Below are 24241 nucleotides of genomic sequence, written 5' to 3' on the forward strand. Positions count from 1 at the left end.
ACCCAGCTCCGAACCCGGAGCCGCCACCAGCGCGCGCGGGCGCGCCGGCGCGCCCCTCCCGCAAAAGCGCGCGCCCTCCCCTCCCTCCCCCTTAATCCCTCCCCCCTCTCCCCATTCGCCGCCCTCCTCGCCCCGCGCTCCGCGCCGCCCAATGGGAATCGAGCAGGAGGGGGAGGCGGCTCCCTATTGGCTGGCTGGGGGCGGGGCGAGGGCGCGGCTTTAAAGAGAGGGCGCGGGAGCGCGCGAGCCCGTGGCGCGCCGCCCCCCCTCCCCTCCCCGCTCCCTCCCCTATCCCCGGCCCTGGGCGCATGGAGCTGGGCTGCGCCGTGGGGGGCTCCGCGGCGGCCCCCCCGGGGCCGGGCCCCCCCCAGGCCGTAGCCGCTGCCGTGGGGCCGATGGAGGGGGAGGATTACGAGAGCCTGCCCAGCGGAGCCTCGCTCGGCACCCACATGTTGGCCGGGGCGGTGGCGGGCATCATGGAGCACAGCGTCATGTACCCGGTGGACTCGGTGAAGGTGGGTGCGATGGGGGGGAGAATTGGGGTGTATGGGGGGTTTGTGGGGTTGGAAGGGGGTGTATGGGGTTGGAAGGGGGCGTATGGGGAGTGTATGGGGGGTGTATGGGGTTGTAAGGGGGTATATGGGGAGTGTTTGGGGTTGTAAGGGGGTGTATGGGGTTGGAAGGGGGCATATGGGGAGTGTATAGGGGGTGTATGGGGTTGTAAGGGGAGGTTTGGGGTTGTAAAGGGGCATATGGGGAGTGTTTGGGGTTGTAAAGGGGCATATGGGGAGTGTATAGGGGGTGTATGGGGTTGTAAGGGGGTATATGGGGAGTGTATGGGGGGTGTATGGGGTTGTAAGGGGGTATATTGGGGGTGTATGGGGTTGTAAGGGTATGTATGGGGGGTTATGGGACTGTGTTAGGGGGTATGGGGTTGTTAGAGAACGTATGGGGGGCTTATGGGGCTCTATTGGGGGTATGGGGTTGTAAGGGTGTGTATGGAGGGGTTATGGGGGTGTATTGGGGGGTATGGGGTTGTAAGGGTGTGTATGGGGGAGTTATGGGGCTGTCTTGGGGGATATGGGGTTGTAAGGGGATGTATGGGGGCGACTATGGGGTTGTAAGGGTGTGTATGGAGGAGTTATGGGGCTGTATTGGGGGTATGGGGTTGTAAGAGTGTGTATGGGGCTGTGTTAAAGGGTATGGGGTTGTTAGGGAATGCATGAGGGGGCTATGGGGCTGTGTTAGGGGTGTGGGGTTGTAAGGGAATGCTTGGGGGGGTTGTGGGGCTGTGTTAGGGGGTATAGGGTTGTAAAGGTACGTATTGGGAGGACTATGGGGTTGTAAGGGTGTGTATGGGGGTGTATTGGGGGTTATGGGGTTGATAAGGAATGTATGGGGGGTTTCTGGCCGTATTGGGGGTTATGGTGTTGTAAGGAGCTGTATTAGGGAGTATGGGGCTGTTAGGGAATGTTTGGGGGACATGGGGCTGTATAGGGGGTGTGGTGTTGTAAGGGTGAGTATGGGGTTGTGGTGTACTGGGGGGTGTATGGGGTTGTAAGGGTTTGTATGGGGGCCATGGGGCTGTATTAGGGACATGAGGGTGGATGGGGATTTAAGGGGCTGTGTGGGTAGATGTAAAGGGTATAAAGTGGGGGTTTACGGAGGTTTAAGGGGTTGTTTGGGGCGTGTAAGGGGTTGCTTTGAGGGAGTTTAAAGGGCAGCGTGTGTATGGGGGGTGCACGGGGTATAGGGGTACGAGGGGCTGCGTGGATAGAATGTAAAGGGGGTGTTTTTGGGGTATGGGGGTGCGAGGGGTTGGTAAAGGGGGGTCACGGGGTATGGGGTGCAAGGAGCTGCTTGGGGTGTAGGTGTGCAAGGGGGGTACAAGGGGGTGTGTATAGGGTAAAGGGTTTCAGGGAGGGGCAGGAGCTGCTGTTGGGGTGGCAGAGAGCAGCCAAATTTCCCTTTCTTGCCACACATCCCCATCCTGCTGCGGCAGGGGGTGTGAATGCTGTAGGGTTTGTGGGGTTGGAATATAGGGCCGAGGGTCGGTGACAGCCTGGACGAGCCCTGGGATGGGACAGCCCCACTGCTGCCCCCCCCAGCACCTTCTAGATCCCAAAAGGGCACCTGTGGCAGGAGCTGCACTTCCCTCATAAGTGTGGCTGTCCCACTTAGTAGCAAAACCCCATTTTTTTGGGTTTTTCCCCAAAGTTGGCTCCTTGAAGTGACGCTGCCCAGCCCCGCGGGCGTCACGCCGTGCTCGGGAGGTCATTTCCTCTGCGGGGAAAAGGAGGGGGAAGAAAAACAAAAACGAAAGCGGTGCCCGGCTCCTGGCAGCTCGAGGTGTCCTATAGGGAAGCTGCCACCTGCGGTGAATTCCCATACAGCGAGCTGCCCCGTGGAGCTTAACGAACCGGGTGCTAATTAAGCTCTAAGCAGCAGCTCTCCTTCACTCCAGCACGGGAAATATTCCTCCAGCATCCTCCAGAAGGGAATCAAGCTGTCCTGCTCCTGGTGGTTATTAGGGTCGGCGAGCAGAGCAATGGGGCGGCTTCTCTTGGGGGCGTCCCGGCCACCCCCGTGCTCCTCATGAGCCCCGTGGAGGAAATATTTTGGTCCCTGCAGGCGGCTTCCTCTCAAAGAGAAAGCGAAAACGCCGCGATTTGGGGGAATTGCTTGTTTTGGCTGCTTGCACAATTCCCCAGCTCGAGGTTCGGGGCTGTGACGCCTGGGCTGCCCGGCTCGTTTTGGGGCTTGCAACACCGGTCCTGAAAAGCCACAAATCTTAGGGCAAGGCAGAGCTGTGGTCCCGAGTTTTGGGGTCAGGATGCTCGCCTCGGTTTTGGGTTTGGTGGTGGGAGAGGCTCTGTACCCACAATATGTGGCCACAGGAGCAGTTGTGCCTGTTTAGGGGACAGCGTGGGTGCTGCAAGCCTTTTGGGGTCACCCCATCAGCCTGGGCTGCCTCTCCTGGGGGTCCCCAGACAGGCACCCCGCTGCAAAACAGCCTCGCCAACCCCAAAAATGGGTTTTGGGGCCGCTCCTTGAGCACTCAGCTGGGTAACAAGCCCCCATGGTGTGGGAATCAGGTTGTAGGGTGGCTGTAAGGCCACGTGCATGGAGCTCTGTGCACATTCCTCGGCTTGTGGGGGAAATTTGGGGTGGTTGTAGGGGAAATTAGGGGCTGGAGGCATCATCCTTCTGCACGCCTGGGTCCAGCAGGCGTTATTCCAAGCCTGTGCACCCCAAATCCACGCCTTTTAATCACATTTATGGCATTTCCTCCTGGTCAATGAGGGGAGAAAAAAAAATCCGTTGGTTTTGGGTAAAAATCTGGTGGTTTTGGTGTGTTGTGGGGAGTCTGGGGTATGGTGTGTGCCACATGGATGCAATGGGGGAGCAGCCAGGGAAGAAATGAGGTGCCTGAGCTAATTAGTGCAGCTGCCCGTCAAATTAGCGATGCTTGGCAGGAAAATGAGAAGCTGGAGAAGCGGTGGTGAAACACTTTTGGGTAGAAAACCGGCCGGGACCACGGCTGGTGTCAGCTGCTGGCAAAGCTTGGGTGCTTTTGGGGTTGAAATGGGGAATGGGATCCAGCACCGAGCTTTCCTCCTTTGGGATTTCGTGCTGCGTGCCCCAGGTGAGGAGCAGGGGATGGGAGATGGTGGGGATGCAAGCACAGAGGGTGATGCCTGTTGGGTTTTCTGTAGGATTTTGGGAGCTGAATTTGGGAATGGCATCCTCGGGGTGCTCCCTGATCCCAAAGCTGTCCCTTTTTGCTTTTATTTCGTGCGCCTGGGCTCCAACCAGGGCTGCCCGGGGACGCTGGCGGCGGCGCTCTCCTGCCTTACGCAACGAGGATTTAACCCGAGGAGGTGGAGGAGAATTTCTGGCCGGCGAACAACAGGGGCGGGAGCTCCTGGAGGAGCTTGAGGGTTTCAGATAAGTGGCAAAAAGAGCCAAAAATCATCCGCTGGCAGCCTCGGGGAGGTGCAGCACCCAGCACCCTGTTTGCTCCGGCCACGATAAGCTTATCCCAGCTGGGGCAGAGCCCGGCCTGCTCCCAGCTCCTGGTGCTGCAGGATCTGTGTGTGCCGTGCTTTTTTTTTTTTTTGGGGTTGTTTCCGGGGGTTTTTGGCCCGTTTGTGTCCAGTGGAAGGTGTCGGGCTGCAGGGTTGGTGATGCAATGGGCGGCGTGGGTCGGGCGCTGCTACTGCTGCCTTCAGGAGCCCTCCAAAACGGGTCAGATAATGCAAGAAGCGGGGAAAAAAATGAGTATTTACAAGTATTTACACGTTTTTGTGTGGAAGCAGCTGGATTTCCAGCAGGAGGGTGCTCAGGACCACGTGCCAGGAGGGTGCTTTGCTGCTCCGTGCAGTGCTTTTCCCCTGTTTTTCCCCCGTAACCCCTGCAGAGGAGGGGATGCTGCCACGTGCTTCATTTTCCCCCGGATTCAGAGCCTCCCTGGCAAGAAGCCGGGCTGAGATGGAGATGGTTTGTGGAGTCCGAGAGTGAAGCAACGCCTTCAAGTCGAAACCAGCAGCGCACGGCCCCCGGCTGGATGCGGCCGGTGGGTGCCGCTGAGTCACCCTGACAGCAGGGCACGGCCCAATCCGCCCCAAATCCGCCCCAATTTCTGCACCCTTAGGGCTGGGAGGGTGCCAAAACCCAAGGAGCGGAGGGTCTCAGACCCTTGTGCATGCCAAGCAAAAGCTGAGAGCTGTAAAAAATTTTTTTAAGCTTTTTTCAGGGTATTTTGGTGCTGTTGCTGCATTTCAAGGCAGGCTGCTCTCTGCTTTTTTTTTTTTTGGGGTTATTTCCAGTGCTGTGGAGCAGGGAGCTTTGCTTTGTTGCTCCCCCCACGCCGAGGGAAGGTGGCCTTGGAGCTTTCCCCAAACACGGAGCTTGGTTTTGCTGCGGGCACCCACGGGGTGCACAGCGTGGGGGCCAGCTGGGGCCGTGCCGTGGGGCTGCAGCAGCTGCTGGGCAATGCACGGGGCAGGGAAAAAAGCAAGAAACAAGGGGATGCAAATCCTGGAGGGTGAAGCCTTGTAATGATGACTGAGCAATGCTTCAGGTCTGAAATTCATCCAGCTGCTCGGCTACGTCACTTACCAGACATAGTTTTTTTTATTATTATTTATTTATTTTAGGATATTTGCTACAAGTGCAGTGATTTATTTGGATTAGCCCCGCTTATTTCTCTGCTCCTTAGCAGCTTGAATTAGGGCACTGCTTAAAGTCTGGAATTCAGCCCCGATCTCTTCCTTGGTCTCAGACCAGTGCCCGTGGAGGTTTTTGGTCGCCGGCGTGCGCTGAGGAATCCAAGGTCCAAACCTGCCCCACTCGCATTGGTTCAATCTCCTCTGTTGCCCCCTGGTTAATTGCTGAAGGGCTTTGATAAGCTCCGAGGGCCACATCCTGCTGCAGGAGCGTGGAGGAGGCACGGGAGAGCCCAGCTTTTTCTGGTGCTGAGCTGCTGCCAAGGAGCAGGCAGCAAAATCTTCTTGTGCTTTGCCTGGAAGGGTGGCACCGGGCTGGGGGCACTGCTACTGCTGGAAAGAAGCAAAATAAATAAATAAATTTTAATTCTGGATGACGAGGGGATTGCATTCACTGCCGCAGCTTTCAATATTGATCGGGGAAGGGCTGCTCTTGTGTTAACCCTGTGATTAAAGCAAGCCAGTTTTGTATTTCTGGGCTTAAATTTGGATCCCAATGTGTTGCACCGCCAAACTGGTGGCTTCGGTGTAGTCTGTCTCCTGTAGAGCTGAAGCATGCTGAGCTGTAGGGAATTAAAGCTAATTTCAGGTGCCCATCAAGAAGTTGCTGATGCTGGGGCTGTAATTCCAGCAAAGCCTTGACCTGCAGCGTGGAGGGGGCACGGATCCGTGTCTGCCCCCTTATCTCCTCCTCTTATCAGCTGTGCTCGTGCACTGGGCTGACCTTAGCAGGGTGCCTGGTGGCAGCACACCCTGGCATGTTATTAGGAAGCTGAGATCTGACCTCGGAAGGCATCCTATAAATCCTGAGCAGCTTTAGGATTGTGTCTGTGAAACCTCTCCCCTACCAGAGCGTTCATGATGGGCACTCAGTGCTGTGAGCATTTCTGGTAGAGGGATGCCACCAGCCTCCAGAAGCTTGAAGCAAACTCAAGCAAGTAATTTTTTTATTATAATTAAGTGATGGGAATGAGTTTTAAAATATATTTTTGGATCCCCTGAGCTTGGCTGTCTTCAAAACTTGGTGCAAAGCTCCCAGCCCAGGGTGCAGGGGACCCTAAAATGTGGGGGTGATGTGCCCTAGGATGGCTCGGGGCTCTCCGTGGCAGGCTCCTGGGGACAAATAATCCCCAAGGGTCTTCCTGGCACCCAAATTTTTTAGCTTGCCCTTCTAGGAAACTCGTTTCCCAGTCGGCTGGACTCACCCTGCTCGCTGGGTATCGAAAGCAGAGCGACTGCAGGAGGAACAAGCTGGGGCAGAGCCGGGAGTGTTGCAAGCAGGAGGCAATTAGAGCCCGAACTGCGTTTCTTCACCTCGGCTTTTGAACAATTGCCCTTAATTCCCTGGGCATAAACAGGAGCAGAGGTTACGCTTCCCTCCACGAGCAGGCTCCTTCTGGTGTTGCAATGGGATCGTGGGCTTCTCGGGGCTGATTTAGCAGGAGAAATGTGAATAAATGGTGCTTGGGCATGGGTGCACTGTTTTTTTTGGGGGGGTTCTGAAGCTTTGGTGGGGCTTGGGCTCCAGCTCAATACTTTATTAATTATTTACCCATCTAATGGTGCTGGATTTTGGATCTTGAGCTTCAATCTGTGGTTTGTGGGTGCTGCATTGAGGGCAGGGAATTGAAGCCTCCCCCCTGGCTGTGCTCTGTTGCAGACGAGGATGCAGAGCCTGCAGCCGGACCCCAAAGCCCAGTACAGGAGCGTGTACGAAGCCCTGAAGAAGATTGTCCTGACCGAAGGCTTCTGGAGGCCTTTACGTGGCATCAACGTCACCATGCTGGGGGCTGGCCCTGCCCACGCCATGTACTTCGCCTGCTACGAAAAAATTAAGAAGAGTCTCAGCGACACCATCCAGCACGGAGGAAACAGCCACTTGGCCAATGGTATTTTATTTTATTTTTCAGTTTTTTGCACAAAAGCAGCTTGCAGTGAGCAGCTTTTTCCTTTTTTGACTTGCACGTGGAGCTGCCAGCCCTCGCTGCTCTGTTTCTGAGAGCACCCTGCTCTCATGCCAGCCCCGTGGGTGCCCAGCAGGAGGGTGCAGGATGTAACCCCAGGCTCGCACACGATTTTGGGAGCCCTGGGAAGGCAGGGGGAAGGAAACCAGGTACGTGAGCGTGGCACTGTCCCTCCAGCCGAGTTCTTTGTGCTCCTTTGTGCACATTTCCACACAGAATCTTTAATCCCCAAATTTTCAAGCCTCTGCACATTGGACAAGGGGTGTTCCTAGGCAGTGCCTGGCTTTTTTTTTTTTTTTTTTTGGAGCTGCCATCCAAGACTCGGGAGCTCTGAAGCCCTGGTGGCTCCCTGCAGCTCCAGCGTGGCCAAGCACGCTGCATCCCCGCTCCTCAAGTGCTTTGCCATGGGCTTTGCTTCTGCCAGGAAGGTTTATAAATAAATAATAATAAATAAATTCAGGTCAAGGCGTCGAGCTGTAACAGCAGGCACCCTGTAACGGGGCAGCTGGGCTTGCAGGAGGTTGTGCAGGGGACTTTATGGGGCATGACACGCACTCAATTTGACTCAACCAACTCAGTTAAGGGCATGGTGTCCTTCTGGCTTGCTGCTTTCTGCTCGTATTGTGCTTTTTCTGTCTGCCTTTCAAGTAGCTACAGGCTTTCGGGACCAGCTGGGAAGCGAAAGCACTGTGAAAAATGACCGAAAGTCGTTTGGGCAACAGAATCGGCGATGGAAACTTACATCAAAGGGGCAGGTGTGGCTCCAGGCCTCTCCTCGAGCCAAGTGCAGAGTCATTAATGGATGGATGGAGGCTTGCAGAATCCGTGCAATTAGCGTTTAAAGCCCAGACTGCGTAAACGGATGAAAAATGCCTAATTATAGATGCACTGAGCCAGTTCTAAGTGTTGCTCACTTCTCGGTCTAGTGCAAGCTGAGTTAAGCCGGTGGCGTCTTGCGTAGGCAAAGCCGTGTGAATTGTTGGAGGGAGCAGCAAACGGGGTGCTGCCGGGGCTGGCTTGCAGATCCTGCCCTCCGTCCAGCTGCCCTGGCTGGGTTTTTCCATACTGGAAACCAGTTGTGTTACTGGGTGCTCCTATGGGCTTGCTGCTGAGCTCTGCAGACCTCCAGATCTCCTCTGAAGGATGCTTTTGTGTCTTGCAGGTATAGCTGGGAGCGTGGCCACCTTGCTGCATGATGCAGTGATGAATCCAGCTGAAGGTAAGGTCCTCGCTGTGCCCTGTTAGCCCAGTAAGGTGCTGGGGATGCTCTGTGCCAGCTCAGCACCGTGAGCCCTTTGTGTTGGTGACGCTGCTCCCTTTCTGAAGGAGATCAGAAGGGCCAGCACCAAGGGAGAAATTCTTTCTGGCTCTTTTCCCTCATTTTCTGGGGCCTTGTGCAGTGTCTGCATGATATTTCGTGGCTCTACAAGAAAACTGGTGTCACCTTTATGGTGTCACCCTTGTGCCTGCTCCAGCTCGGTCTGAGAGCAGAGGCGGTCGGTGCCAGCAGCAGCTTGAGTCACGATGCCCTCACGGCTCTGTCAGTAAATCTTCGCTGAAGTGGTTGTGGTTTTTCTGAAGCTCTGGACTACCAAAACAAAGCAGAGCTCGGTCAGGTTGTCAGACAGGTAGAGCAGCCGGTAGGGCCAGTGCGTGGCCTCTCTGGTGGGAGAAGTCTGGTGCAGAAGGGTTAACAGTAAAATGCACCTAAAATGGAGACAGCGAGCTGGACTGCTGTCTGGTGTTAACATATTCAGCTTCTGAGCTGGACCAAAAGCAAATTTTTTTAGGGAAAAAAACTGTCTTTAATATTAAAAATCCCTTTAATCAGGATAAATAACCTGGTGCTCCAGCTGAGGTTGTTCCACCTGGGCATGGTGAGGTCCCTGCCACTCCAGGGTGACATCCAGTCATTAAACCACCTTGGTGGGTTTGGTGTGCCTGGTGGTTCCATGCACAAGCTCTGCATCCATCCAGCTGCACCTGGGGGTCCTCATGCATCTGTCCTAATCCCATTCTAGCTTGATTTAATGGTGCTCAAGGGGTGCCTTGACCCGTGGAATTAGAGGGGTGTCAATCCAGGGCTGAGCTGACTGTGGCCCCTGTTGAGTTTCCTTAGGGATATCAGGGGAAGGGGAGGATTTATAGATCCTTTTGATAAAATTTTGATAAAAGTGTGGCATTTTGCTGCAGAAATTCCAGTTCTGTGTCACAACCCTTCAAACTTAGAAGTCAAACTTGGAAGGGGAGGCTGGGCCTGCGTGGCTGGGGCTCGGAGCGGGGCCTAGGCCGGGTGCCGCAATATCCAAGCAGTGCATTCCTCGGCTAATAAACCTTCATCTCCTTCCCTCCATGCTGCCTGCCATGCCTCCCCGTGTGGTGGTCATCCTTGAACAGTGGTGAAGCAGCGGATGCAGATGTTCAACTCCCCCTACAAGTCCGTCCTGCAGTGCGTGAGGACAGTGCGGCGCACCGAGGGCTTGGGCGCCTTCTACCGCAGCTACACCACGCAGCTCACCATGAACGTCCCCTTCCAGGCCATTCACTTCATCACCTACGAGTTCATGCAGGAGCAGGTGAACCCCCGCCGGGAGTACAACCCCTTGTCCCACGTCTTCGCCGGCGGCGTCGCGGGGGCCGTGGCCGCCGCCGCCACCACCCCTCTGGACGTCTGCAAGACTTTGCTCAACACTCAAGAGAACACGGCCCTGAGCTCGCTGAACATCAGCGGGCACCTCTCGGGCATGGTGAACGCCTTCAGGACTGTCTACAAGCTGGGGGGCGTCGCGGGGTATTTCCGAGGGGTGCAGGCGCGCGTCATCTACCAGATCCCTTCGACGGCCATCGCCTGGTCGGTGTATGAGTTCTTCAAGTACTTCCTCACCAAGCACAAGCTGGAGAAAAGGACATCCTTTTGAAGGAAGGACACGGAGTGAATTCAAGGCTCGGTGTCCCTTCTGTGTGTGCGGGCCACCGGCGCTGGGTCCCTGCTAAAAACAGGCCGGGGTCCTGGTGGGGGCACAGCTGACGCCTGCTTTCCCCCTCCCTGGGGGGAAGGAGGGCTCAAAATGCTCCTCAGCCAGCCGTTCCCCTTGTCGCTTAAAGGATGAAATAGTTTATAAAGACTTATAATAATATATATATTTAATAACTTTATTTTGGAGAAGCAAAATCGTTAACTGGTATTTTTTTTTTCCCTGGATAAGTTTGAAGATGTAGTTTACTCCTCACCAGAAGGCCTAGGTTATGAAACCTAGGCTGTTTTTTTTGTTTTTTACGGTGAAGAAGCAAAATATCCTCTGGTAGAACTTTTTATATAAATATAAAATAGATGGATAATGTTTATCCTTTATTTTTCTATGTAGGCGTTTGGTTTGTTTTTTTTAAATATTATTACAGCTAGATGCTGAGCTGTTTAAAAAGGGCTAAATTCTTCCATCGTGTGCAAGGAAGACACAAAAGCATTTATTTTTATAGCCAGATTGGCTTTAATTACACAGCATTTAGCCCCCAAACAGTGGCCTGGATTCTCCTGTGGGTGTCGAGGGACTTGGTAACCCCTTGGGACTTGCTGGGGCCCTTGGGGAGAAGGAATGGGGACACCACTTTGGGAAACAGTAGGATGCCAGCAGGGGCACCCCAAAACGCCTGGCCACTTTGCAGAGGAGGGGATATATATATATTTTTACAAGGAGACTCTTAAAAATGTCAATTTTAAAAGAATAGTATTTTTTTCAAACACTTTTTTTTTAAAGGTACATTTTTATGGTGTGTGATAGCTGGAACAGGCTTCGTCCTCCCTTAATTTATTTGTACTTCTTTCTCACTAAGGCCCCAACCCTGCTTCCAGGAGCACCCAGGCGCATCCTGAGAGCTGCTGGGCTTGGAGCAGGGTGCGTGGAGCTGCTGGGCGCATCCTGGCAGCACCAAACCAGCAGCCAGCACCGAAAACCTTGGAAAAGTCCAAATTGCAGACCTGGAGCTGCCTTTGGGTCTGTGTTTGACAATAAATTGCTGCTTATCTCTGTTCGAGGAGGGGTAAAAACCACAACCTGGAGAGGTTCCTTGTGCCGTGGGTTTGGCTTCGCTGCTGCAAAAGCTGAGATCTGTGGTGTTCAGCAACGTTGTGCCTGCTCTGAAAGGTGTCAGCCTTATTGCTCCTGCTGGGAACGGCTCTTCCCAACGCATCCTTCGTGTTTGCCTTTGTAGAAATGCAGATTTTTGGAGCGGAGCCTTTGTGCTGGGGACTGGAGAGCCCCAAAATGCCCTTCCAAGTTTGGAGGGGGCCGGGTTTGCCCCACAGATGGCACCAGGTAGTTGTGCAAACTTGGTGAGATATCTCGGGGGGGTGGGTTTTGGGTGCCTGAACCACTTATGTGGGTGATCAATGACAAAATTGAGGGAGTTTTTTAGGGGTTGGAGCACACCGATGGGCAAATCTCGCACCCAGGTATTTCAGGCTGGTCCCATCCTACTGCTGTTCTGGGGGCAGCTTCTGCTGTGCCCCAGATGAGGCTTCAGCTCGTTTTTTGGCATGAGGAAAGGCTGCAGCGTGGCTGGCACACATCACTGGGGTTGTCCCATGAGCCAGGCACGCTGTATGGGATGACACTAAGCAGAGCTCAAAGCCTCTCGCTCCGTTATTTGGAGAAGCCGAATTGCAGAGCACCTCCGCGGGGCGGTGCTGCTTGTGCCTTGTGTAAATTAACCTCGTGCCAATGACACGATGAGGCTCTCCATGCCTTTTTGTCACTGAAACCGAACGAATCACTGTGTCCAACGCACCCTTTGTCTTAAAAGTGCAAAACGTTTACCCTCGAGGCCGCTGGAAGAAGCCCTCAGCCCCTGCAGGGTCCTCAAGGCTGGGGATCCTCGAGCTTGCTGCTGGGCTTGGGCATCTTTTTTTTTCTTTTCCTTTCTTTTTAGAAACTAGAGTCACTAAGAGGAACCAGACATGCACAAAAAAATTCCATCGGAGATGGGCACGAACACTTAGACGAAAATTTTGGGTCACTTTAATGCTGAGAGGTGAAGTGTAGCATAACGGGGAGCTTTTTGGTGCAGCTTCCCCAGGAGTCAAACTCAGCCGTGCATCATCCTCTTCCTCTGCTCACTGGGATGTCACAATCCTGATTTTTATTTTTATTTTTTATTTTTTTTGGTGGCTGCTCCTGGAAACCCCAGTGTCCCCTTGGGGGCTTGGTGGGCAGGGTCAGCCCTGGCTGTGCAGCCGAGCATCCTGCTCGGAGGGGGGTGTTGCTTCCCATTTCGGCTGTTTTCCAGGAAAATGAGTGTCTGGTTCCCTCTTGAGCATGGAGCATATAAGGCATCGAGCACAAGCAACCAGATTTTCTTGGGAACTTGCTCTCCCTTGAGCTGAGAGTGGGTGAGGAGCACTTCTATGTTTATCGAGCTCTTTATTGATTACTCTGGGTACTCAATAAAATGCGGATTCCCATTCTCCAGCTGAAAATGAGAACGGCCATGCCCAGTTGGTCTAAAAACTGCAGAAATCCGTTCAATAAATGTTCGTTTCCTGCTGTGCTCGATGCTGGATCCCCAGCTCAAAGCCCCTTCACCAAAGCCGTTGCTCCTCCTCTCTTCCTGTGTTCAGTTTGGAAGTTTTGCTGCGAGTCTGAAGTTATTTTAACCTGGTATGTGAAACATGTACTGCTGCTTTGTCTGCAACGAACGCACATGTATTTAAGGGGGAGGATGAGTAACTTTGTCCGCAGTTCTTTATTATAATTATTTTTTTGCCTGCTTTGGAGTTCAGTGTGTTCTCTTAAATTTATATTTAACGATGCAGGAGTTCAGTTGTGAAATGCTGCTACAGTTGTATCACTGGAGCTCAAGGAAATAAAAAGAAAATCTGATTTTTTTGGCCTTTTGGGCTCAATGCGTGTGGCTGGTTTTGGCTGTGGGTGCTGGGGCTGGGTCACGGGGCTGAGCAGGAGCCCTGCAGCTGGTGCCTGGAGGGTTGGTGCCTTCTAGTGGTGTCCAAGGGAGTAAAGCTCAAGCAAGAAAACCCTCCTGGGAAGGGTTTTACAGCCATATAACAGGCTGGTGATCCTCTAGGAGTGCTGCAGAGCATTTGGGAAAGAGCATTTGGGAACGTCCTTCTGCAGAGCAAACCATCGAAGTCTGGGGTTTTCTTCCCACTTGCAAGAAAATGGATGGGGAGGAGCTGGTTGTTTGCTGTGGGGTCAAAGAAACATCCATTTCAGGGCTGAATGCATGATTTAGAAGGCTCCATGGGATTTAGGCTCCCTGCTGCGCCCCCCCAGCATGCAAAATGCTCTAAAACCATGTTGCAGCTTACTGAGCCTTCCCCATCTCTGATCTCAGGGTAAGAGCTGAGAACTCACTGGTGTAAATCTCCAGCCTTAAGAGCTGGAAAATTAGTTTTGGGAGCAGCCTTGCACAATTTCGATGAGGGAATGGAGCAGAAATGAGTTTCCTTTCAGTTTCGTTTCAGAAATGCCAGGTTTGAAATCAAGGCCATTTCAGGTACACACCTTGCAATGACAGGAAGTGATTTCAGCCAAGATCCCAATGTAGGGATCAGGAAATAGGTCTGAAACCTTAAAGATTAACTCTTGTCGTACTTACATCTCTCCAAAAGATGCTGCTTGTCCCTGATCTGCTGCTGTAAAAAAAAAAAAAAAAACAAAAAAATGCAAGTCTGATGTCCTTAGGGGGTGCTGGAATAAAAAAGGGGTTCCTGGATGCGATAGGATGTGCTGGTTCCTGCTCAGTTGAGGGACAGATCCACCCCAAAAAGCTTTGTGTTTCTCTGCACTTTCTCTTTTCCTTGTTTTCTTTCTTTTTTTTTTTTTTTTTTTTTTTTTTTTTTAACCTTCAGTGCCAATAAGATGCCATCGGTGTCCTGGGGTGGAGGCTTGGCTGATGTGCTGATGAGACAAGATCAAGAGATAAAGCGCTGTTTATGCCCAGCAAAATGTTTTTGGGCTGTTTTATGTTTCTATTTGCGTTGTGGGGTAAATATTTAATTCCCCTGGAGCAAACGTGTCTGCAGTCCTGAGAGGTGGGGTTTTTGCTCGGAGGAGATGGGGATGGTTTCCAGGAAACCATCCATGTTTTTCTATGTTAAATCCAATTTTTGGATATTTCTGGTTATCTGATTTCACCAGATTTTCCCCCAGACACGGATGCAGGGAAAGCCACGTGTGCTGCATCAAATGTAGCTGGGTCACAAACGTGTCTTTAGCTGAAAAACACTCAAATAGGCAGCTGACAGGCCTGATGGGCCATTCGCAACACAAAACTTAAATTTTTCCTTAAAATCTTACACGTTCCAGAGAGGATTTGTTTTTCTAATTGACACTAATGGTTTCTCTGGAACCAGTACAGCTTATCGTGTGAATATCTTTCGAGGGTATTTCTTAAATGTGTCTTATTTATCCGGTAGACCGTGGAAACTCTTTAAACGTGCAGGATTTCCTGCAGCAAAGTGTAGGGCAGCGGGTGTCTGCTTTGCTCCGTCCTGTCATTATATGGGAATCTTGGGTGGGTACCAAGAAATAAATGAATATTTGTAATAAATATTTAATTTAACAAATACATTAATGTAATTTAATAAATAAATAAGTTAAATTTAATAAATAAGTTAAAATTAATAAATAAGTTAAAATTAATAAATTAAATATAATAAATAAATACAATTAATAAATAAATACTTTGCAGTCCATGTCTCAAAGTCCCTAACTGATGTTCTCCCTGGGGGTCTGTAGGTCTGCCAAAAAAAAGCAGAAAAGGGGAAAAATGCAAAATAACAGGTGTGGAATATTGAATGGGGATGGTGGTGATGTTCCCATCCTGCTGCTATCGGTCTCAAGGGCTACGTGCCCCGTGGTGCTGCCCCCTGTGCTGCCAAACCCCCAGCGTTTGGGGTTCTTATTGAAGTCACTTCATTAATCCAGGATCTGGGCTGTGTTTGTTCACCGCGTGCGATTATCATCTCGTTTGCCCGATTCTTTGTTTCTCATCAAATATTGTTTCTGCTCTGAAGGGTAATGAACATAAAGGCAAATATCTCACCTTTTCCCTCTTGAAATTTCATTAAGCTGCGTGTTTACCTTGGATGACAAGATGCAGCGCACGGAGTGAAAGGCTTTCCGGCCACACCTTCACCTTCTATCTTATTCTGTCCACAAAGGGAATAAAAACATTTGTATTTATCCACGAGATTAAACTCCTTTCAAAGCCAGGGGATCCGTTTGGAGAGCAGGTAAGTGTTTTCCGCCGGGCTCAGCAGGTGTCAAGCTGTTGAGCATTGCTGTGCGGGGCACCCATAGAGGAGAGGAATTAACTCCAGACCTGAATATTGCAAAATTTGGGCCGGCAAAATCTATTTTTTATTGCCTGGAAAAAAAAAAGGACTCTCCAGAAGATGCTGGTTTGCAATGATGTGCTTGGCCTCTAGGTGACCACTGGGCAAATGGGTCCTCCAAGCACATCAATGGCTTTAATTTAACGCTTTCTTTTATGGTGTTTGCTCAAAAACCAAGCCCCTGTGGGGTTTCCAGCAAGTAGAAGTGTGCAGTGATCAGTGCTGCTTGGTGGAGATGAGCATCTCCTATAGACAAATACTGCAGCAATTCCTCTTTTCACCCACGCAAATACTGGGTGTAGAGGTTTGGTGTGCTCTTGGCACCCAGCAAAAAGCTGCTGGGCAGGGAGGGGTGAAACACGGCTCAATTGCTGAGTAATGCCAGAAGTGGCTGGGGTCTCATCCCAAAATCTGGATGGTGAGTGTGTAGGTGTGGGTGTCACAAATAAATTGAGTTCCTTCTTCTGAATTTTATGAGCTCCAGACCCTGGATTAGATGATGTTGGGTTCTTAATTTCCGGAGAATGCCTTGAGTTGAGCTGAATCTTGCAGAGGTGCCACGAAATCTCCCTGTCTCCTGCTCTAGGATTTTGCCCTAAAATTCTCATTTTGCCTATTAATTAGCGTGTAAAACCTTCAGTTTCCCCTTTGCGTGTCCTGATGGGGATGAGGCCGTGGCTTTAGGCTGCACTCTGGCTCTGGGAGGCAGTGACCATCACCAGAAATTCATTTAATGATGCTCAGTGAGTGGCTGGCTTTTGGGATGAGATAGGAAATAACCTGAATTATGCTGGATTCGGTACCTCTGTATGCCTGCATCATCAGTTACATCATTTTTCTTATATATTTGAATACTCAGCACCAAACCAGCAAGAGACTGATCGATCTGCCACCAGAGTCTAGGAACAGGATTAATATCACCTGGCTGGGATATAGGGAGCCCACACTCTGCTTGCCTCTGACCCAGTGGGGAAAAAACACATTGGAGGAGAAAAATCTGGCATTTGCCCCACGCCAGGCACCGCAGCCGTTGGGGCAGTGTTTGCAAAGCTTTCGGACATCCTTCCGCAGGGGAAGTTGGGCTGGGTGTACCCAAGAGCTGTTCTGCCCTGTGTAAACCCCACAAATCTCCGACCCAGCACCCGGGCGCTGCCGTCCCCACCATGAGAAGGTGGCTCCAACATGAATAATTGCTTCGCCGGAGCTCGGCCGGCCCGTTTTCCTGGTTAGCCCAGCCATTTATTCTCAGGGGAGCGGCGAGGAGCCCTGGCTGCCCCCACCCAAGCTCTGTTTGCAGAGGGATTGCCCTAATCCCTCCGCTTTCCGCCGCGGCGCGCGGAGGACCCCTTTTGTGTTCACCTGCCCATGGAAAAGTACCGCGGGAACCCGTGCCGAGCTGCCCCTTTCCCTGTTTTTATCCATGGGCTCTGCTCAGCCCTGGGGGGTTGCACAGCCTCGAGCAATAGGATGCTGAAAAAAAAACTAAAAAATTGGCTTTTCTGCAAATCTCATCGCTGCAAAAGGCTCCGAATGCCAGGAATTGCTGGGGAGCCCGTGCGTGGCTGATAGCTCTTGGAAACCTAAATCGCAGTGCTGGAAAAAGAGAAAGTGGGGGAAGAACTGGGCAAAAGCAGCCTCTGCAGCAGCACGAGCATCCTCCCCCAGCTCCTTATCGCCCCTCCTTGTTATTAGCACGGAGCAGAGGACATGATGGCTTTGCACCAATTTTTTTGCTATTGCTGATAGCGCGTTATCGTGCACCACTTGCGAGCAGAGGGGGCCTTTTTTTTTTTTTTTTTTTTTTTGCAGGGACACTGAGTGCATGCCCTGATGTCCCTGAGGGTCATGGGGTGTTGCTGAGTTTTGGGACCATAGTGAGGTGACCACAGGTGACACACGTGGTGTCCTCTTTTGGGACTTTCCTCTTTTGGGGATAAAGCAGCAAGCCTAGAGCTGTGGGAACCAGGCACAGGGCTCTGAAATCTTTTCTCCTTTCACTTTTTTTCCAAAACTAGAGCTTCCCAACACAAGCCCAACCCATTTATTCTTCGATCTCAGCTCCTTTTCCTGTACAAATACTTCTCTCCTGACTTTCTCTTCTGGAAGCAGGCTGCCGTAAATTACCGCAAGCAGATGTCTTCAGGAGCGCTTCCACTCCTGTCTGCTTGGATTGCTCCCTGCCTTCAGCTGTTCTTAATAAACGGTGCCCAGCCTGTAATAAAAGAAAGAGCAGGAATGTGCCTTGCAGTTTAGTGAAAGGCAACGAAGGAATTTCCCATGGGAATGCCACACGAGCCGATCTGGAAAGCTGCATTTCACCACATCTCCAAAGGGCACTTAAATACATTTATTTCCTTTTTTTTTTTTCTTTTTTTTTTTTCTTTTTTTTTTTTTTTTTTTTTTTCCCTTCATTTTCTCCCCCCTTTGGTTCTTCATTGCAGTGAAAATCTCCTGGACACCCATCACTTATCCAGGACCCCATAGATACGTGACCCACGTGGCAGCATCCCTCTGGGCGGGCTGAAATCGCATCCCTTTGGCCAAAACGCTCCTGCTGCAGATATTAGCGGTTCTCGTTTTCCCAGGGCAACCAGTCCAAGCGGATGGTGAAGCCAGCTGGACCAGAGCATCCCTGGGTTTTGGCGGTGGCAATCTCATGGCCTGGAGCAGCTGCCTCGGGGCAGCACTTAGCAATGGGCTGCGGGACTCCCTGCCGCAGGACACCCTTGCTGCCGAGGCTCGAGCTGGATTAGAGAGAGCTTAAGTGTTTCTGTGGACAGCGAGAGCATCCAGAATAAGAATAGTAAATATTGAAAATCCTCGAGGGTTTTGAAGAGCTCTAAGTCCTTGTGCTTTGTGGCTTTGCTTGCCTTGCTCCTTGGGAAGCATCCGCGCTCCCCAGAAGCCATCGCGGTGCGCGCTGCTGGGAGCATTTCGGCACCTCCCTCCACAGCACCCTCCTGACACCTGGGCACCAAAACTGGGGGAAACGCTGGTCCCACACAGCCTGGCACCTCGGGTGTCCTCGCACGGTGCATCCCCTGCTTAGCTCCCTGCAGCTAACTCGTTCCCACTGCTCTGGTTTCCAAATGTTGCGTGGGTCAAGCCAAAGATTTTCCTTGGCCCCATTCCCACGCCTTCTCGCCAAGTGTGCGGTTTATTGCATGCAAATGTTAGTCAACAGCTACATTATCCAAAGGCAGCCCTATTTTTCTATCTCTCTCTTTTTTTTTTTTTTTTTTAGCTTTCAGTAAATGCTTTGGCACAAACAAGTGTAAATGTTATGTCAGCATTAGACAGCGTTTAATCTTGATGGATATGTTAGTGGCGGAGCGTGACACCCATCGGCAGACGTTAAATGATGCTTTCTCTTTCTGGTCGCGCACAAACAGGAGTTCTGCTTCGTTAAGGCTGATTAAAACTCCGTGTCTCTGTAGTTTGGGTGGGATTTTTCTTTTCTGTGTTAATCGAGGGGCTATTTATCACCGGGGAAGCCTGCCATCTTGTTCCCCTTGTGGGGCGTGCTTCACACTCTTGGATTATTTGGTTATCAAAATGTTACAGCCCTTTTTTTTGTCCTCCTGCTTTGTGCTTGAAAAAAAAAATAGGAGAAAAACAAACAGTAAGTCTCTGTAAAGAAAGCACCAGGAGACTGCAGAGGATAAGGGCAGAGGCTGGGAGGGGAAAAAAAGCTCTTGGCAGGGTTTGGGCAGGGAGGAGAGCTGGCATCCAGCCCTGGGACCACAGATTGTCCCTGCATGGTGACAAGTGGTCCCGAGGGGGAACGTGCACGTCAGCAGCTCCCCAGCATCACTGTTGGGTTTTGGGGTCCTGCTGAGGCAAACAGTGCTTGTTTGCACCTAGGGGATTGAAGGCAGGGACAGAAATCAAAGCTGGGACCGGTGCTTTGGGCAGTGTTTGTAGGGGATTGTGCTTAAATTGTGGGATTGCAGGTAATTTGGGGTGGTAAAGAAAGTGTTTTTGCTGTGTAAACTCTTCCTTTGGGGAAATGTTCACCCGCTTTGTGCTCATCAGATTTAAGACTTAAGGCAGTAAATGAGATTAGGGGATGCTCAGTAGTATCTGGCTGGGCAAGTGATGGAGCAGGGTTTGGTGCTGAGGCCCTACAAATAGGGACGAGCAGGTGGCAATTTTGGTGCACGTGGCATTTTTGTGAGGTGGGGCAGCCGGGGTGATTTCATGGCAGAAACAGGGATTAGAGGAAAATCCCAACCCGGAGCAAGGAACCAACAGAGGCAGCTTGTTCCTAATAAAGATTCTGCGTTCTTTATTCCAAAGGACAATGCACACCGGATAAAATAGTATCAAAAAATATGTACAAAAATAGCAACTATTTGCACTGGTCTTTATATCAGCAAAGTTAGGTATGAGCAGGTGGCTGCTGAAGCAATGAGTGGGTGCTTTACTGGTCATAAACCACGAATGGAAAAAAACAAAATAGCTACAAACATTTTCCCAAAGAGCTGTCCAGCAAGGCGAGTTTCTCTCCGTTTTTCCCAGCTGTGAAGAAAAAGGGGCCCAGTTTGGTCCTTCCCAGCAAAACAGCATCCCCATCCTGTCCTGGGTGTGGGGTCAGCCCCGTCCTTTTCCCTCTCTGGGTGCAATTCAGCTCGGGGGTGGCTGCAGATTTTCTCCTGGTGCATTTAGTGCAAACATCATGTCTCCACGTTGCTTTCGGCAGCATCCCAAGGGTGGATTTGGGCAGGATGTCCTCCCCCAGCGCTCGGGTGCCAGGAGCTTGGGGGGCTTGGCTTGGAGGCCACAAGGGCTCTTTTGTTCCCAGCAATGGGCGAGCGAAGTGGATAAGCAGCGGGGCTGAGCTGGACACACATTGCAACAGAGCCAGGGGATTTTGAAAAACAGCCTCTGAGAGCAAGAGCTGGGAGAAAACCTTATCTCAAGATATTAGGAGTTACTTTTGGATAATTAAGAAAGCGAGCGGTTGTCCTTCAGTTGGGGCCAACGGCTTTTATGGCACTAGCAACTGAATATCCACTGCAAAGGGCTCATTTTGCACATTCTCCTCTCCCTGCCTCATCCCCCTGCCCCCGGCCAGCTTCATCTCTTGCCACATCCATACAAGATCTTTGCAAGCTCTGGATCCCTTGGCACAGCAAAAGATCAATCTGAATAAACTTATTAAAGGGGATGGATCTCAGCAGTTTCTTACCCTTATCTAATTGTCTCCATTCCCCTGCTGCAGGAGGGATTGGACCACTGTGATTTTTAATTTTCTTTTGCAAGAACAGGCACTGAAACAACACAATTATGGGAAAAAAAAAAACAAAAACACACAACAAAACCCTCTGCAAGAAAGGCGTTACCATCCTCCCGCTGTCTTGGCACTGGCAAATGCTGGGCGCTGTTAGTTTTTCTAAGAAAAGTTGAACTCTTTGAGTGGTTGCTATTTTAAATAGCTTGTATGTTGGTGTTCAAACAGCAGCAAGACCCGGATATGCAAAACTCATCTGTCATTGCGCTATTGTCCGCGTTCCTGGCGCGGCTTCCCACGGCTGTTAAGGCACCGGTGGCATCGGGTGACCCCAGCAGCAGGTCTGTGGCCATCAGGCACTTCAGGTTTTGGTTGCTTGCAGCAGAAAGGGGCTGAATTCTCCCCCAAAACCCCACGCATTACCCCGAGTGGTGCTGCCTGACAGCACAAGGAAAGCTTGGAAAGAAATCCAGCTGTGAGGTCCGTGAGAAATGGTGGTGCCAGTGGCAGAAATGCATTTTTTTTTCCTTTTCTTTCTTTTTTTTTTTTTTTTTTAAAGCTAATAAATGAAAATCAGATGATGGCAGCAGCTGTCACCCAGGCAGCTGATCTGGGGCCATCTTGGTGCAGTGAGGGGTCAGCTGCTGGTGCTTTGCCCCATTGATGTGCGTGGGCACGGAGGGATGCACGGGGCCAAATTCTTGCTGCCGGGACAGAGCAGCTCTTGCTTTCTGCCCCCCCAAAATCAGGTGTTATTTTATGGCTGCAGATTGACCCCTTTTAAAAGCTTTGGGGATTATCTTTTTCTTTTTTTTTTGGCATTTTGTTTGGCTAAAAAATAACAGAAACGAGAGAGGCTTGGGCTGCAACTAGAGGACGCCGAGCATCACCGCGGCCAGGGTTGAGATTCTCCATCTCCTAATCACCATTAGCAATAACAGCGCGGGGCAGGGTGGGGAAAAATTAAATATTTGAAGAGGAAAACCTGCCTCCGTGCTCACCACACCGCAGGGCTCCAGCCCTGCAGGTAGTAGAGGCAGGGCAGGTAGCGGGCACCTCCGTGCAGTGCCAGCAGCGGGGCCGGGGGGGGCTCGGCCGCTTTGCGCCCAGGCTCGAGTCCGCCGAGGTTGGATCCCCCCAGCCTCCTCTTGGTCTTGTACCTCCGGTTCTGGAACCAAATCTTCACCTGGGTCTCGGTGAGCTGCAGGTTTTGGGCCAGGTGGGCTCGCTCCGGGGCCGACAGGTATTTCTGGTGGCTGAATTTCCGCTCCAGTTCCAGGACCTGGCTGTGGGTGAACGCCGCCCGCGAGCGTTTCGCTGGTCGGGGGGAGGCTTGCGGGGCACGGGGCAGAGATTTTTTTGGGGGGACGCAGTCGCACAGGGGGGTTTCCACCGTGGCATCTGCAGGAGGAAAGGGCTGAGAGTTACCTGCTGGGAATTTGCCCAAATTGCTTTCTTCCTTGCTTATTAATTGCCCAAAATCACTTATTTCCTTGCTTTTTTTTTTTTTTTTAATTTTCTTCTTCTTTCTTATTTTTATTTATTATTGTTATTATTAATTATTATTAATTATTTATTTTCTATCCTTTTCTATAGACTAAAATATTTACATTATCCTAGAGATCTCTCTACCTAATGGAGTGAACTCCCCACTTTATTGAATTTCAGTCACAGAAGGGAGCTGTTTTCTCCCAAATACCACCCTCTCCTAATTCATACACACAAACATCCAAGGAAAAACAAACCCAGAAAGGGACAATTTTCAGTGCTGGTGATGCTCTGCCTAAAAACTCAAGGTACTGCGGTTCCATGCATTATGTCCCTGGGATTTTTATGGCATCGGGCACTTTTTGGAAACATCCCCTTTCCCTTGAAAGGGAAAATAAGTTTCCATCCTCGAGCTAACGAGCACCTCCTTTGCTGAGCTTTTGCTTCTTTTTAACTAAAACCCCACAGCCTGGAGGCTCTCTATGGGCAAGGAACTGGATCAGAAGACAAGCTGCAACCTTCCCCTCCCTGGGCAGCATCACCTGTAGCTGTGAAAGCTCCCCAAGTGCATTTATTTAGGCACTTAGTTCCTTTCTCTGTGTATTACCCAGCTTGCGGTGGAAACGGGCCAATTTTTTTTTTCCTTTAGTCATTTCTTAGTATATTTTCTTAAGAAGCGAACATAATGCTCGGGATGGAAACAATGGGCTTAACTCCCAGCTTGTGTAAATCATCCTAGCCCTGCCGAAATCCCTGGAGCTGTGCTGATTTACACTAGCCGCGTTCTGGGAGATTTGCTACGGCTTTTAATGATTTTTCTTAATAACCGGCTGGGTGGCTGCTTCAGAACTTGCTTTATGTCGGAGTTTCTTTTAATAGAATCGGCACGTAAAGCCAAAATTCCCCTGGCGAGGTCTCTTTTAGCAAGTAAGAGCCAGGCACTGGGGAGTTCAGGGTTGCTTTTTGGATGCCGCAGCCCAGCCTGGCTCGTGCAAGGTGCTGCAGGCTGGGAGGGTGCGGGAAAGCAAACAGAGAGCGCAGCAGCAGCAACAGCACTGTGCTGACAGCTGCACCAAGGACCAGGCTATCACAGAAATTGGCTTTTTATTAAACAGAGTTACAGGTAGCTCCAGTCTCTGGACTTATTTGAAGCACCTGGTGAAAGCTTTGCATGCAGCAGCTGCTTCTCCTGCACTTCTGGCATTTCAAGCACATTTTTTTTGGCTCCAAAGAAGCCAGATCAGGATCCAGCCCCCTTGGCTGACCCAAAAGTGGGCATCCTGGAGCCATTCCAAGCCCCAGGGCTCAGCGGGATCTTCCCATCCCCTTACCTGTGTCTGCATCCTGGGGCTGGGCTGGGGATGCTCCTGGGGCACGAAGGCTCCTGGGGGGGTCCCCTGGGGCAGCCCCCGGTTCCCCATCCTCCGGGCTGCCAAAACCTCTTCTCTCACTCTGCTCTGCCCGTGTTCTCCGCTCAGCCCCATCCCAGAGGATGTCCTGGATGAGGAAGGATGTCCGGGGTCTGGATGAGGTGGGCACGGTCTTCTGGGGGCTGCTGGGGGCTCTCTGCCCCCCTGGGGGCAGCACCCCAGCACTCATCTCCTTCTCCTCCCGCTGCCCACAGCCTCACTGCCTTCCCACCCTCCTGGCTCCGCATTTATCCGGCCGGCAGCCAAGCCTCCAGGGCCTGATTGGAGATCAGGCAGGAGTCTACGCCCTTCGGTGGTGTCTTGGCTCCCGCAGGGCTTTTTGCTGCTCCCTCTCCTTGTTCAGAGCCTCTCCCCGGGGTGCCCTTCCCCACCGATGTGCCAAACCTTCCCCCTGTGCCAGCAGCTCACCCCATGGCCTTTCTCCTAGAAATGATAAGAGAAAGATGCCCAAGTGAGTTCATCCTTTATGGGATCCAAACGATCCCGGTTTGGGGTTTTTGGGGTGAGCAGGGGCAGCACTGGCACAGCCTTGGTTGGGTGCTGTG

The 24241-nt window shown here is 51.5% G+C and overlaps 2 protein-coding genes across 2 annotated transcripts; one reads left to right on the top strand and one right to left on the bottom strand.

Annotated features, from left to right (window-relative positions):
• The first annotated feature begins 247 nt into the window (after positions 1 to 247).
• On the top strand, positions 248 to 13068 carry SLC25A37 (solute carrier family 25 member 37). Its single transcript, XM_068662234.1, has 4 exons — positions 248 to 515; positions 6889 to 7117; positions 8355 to 8411; positions 9590 to 13068. The coding sequence occupies exons 1-4, from the start codon at positions 309 to 311 to the stop codon at positions 10108 to 10110; spliced, it is 1014 nt and encodes a 337-aa protein (XP_068518335.1). The 5' UTR covers positions 248 to 308; the 3' UTR covers positions 10111 to 13068.
• Positions 13069 to 19806: 6738 nt separating this feature from the next.
• NKX3-1 (NK3 homeobox 1) lies at positions 19807 to 23880 on the bottom strand. Its single transcript, XM_068662363.1, has 2 exons — positions 23598 to 23880; positions 19807 to 22179 (listed from the first exon to the last, which is right to left on the bottom strand). Exons 1-2 carry the CDS (start codon positions 23863 to 23865, stop codon positions 21776 to 21778), a joined length of 672 nt encoding a protein of 223 aa, XP_068518464.1. The 5' UTR covers positions 23866 to 23880; the 3' UTR covers positions 19807 to 21775.
• Between the last annotated feature and the right edge of the window lie 361 nt (positions 23881 to 24241).

Source organism: Anas acuta, chromosome 27 (assembly GCF_963932015.1).
Source record: "Anas acuta chromosome 27, bAnaAcu1.1, whole genome shotgun sequence".
Taxonomy (NCBI): domain Eukaryota; kingdom Metazoa; phylum Chordata; class Aves; order Anseriformes; family Anatidae; genus Anas; species Anas acuta.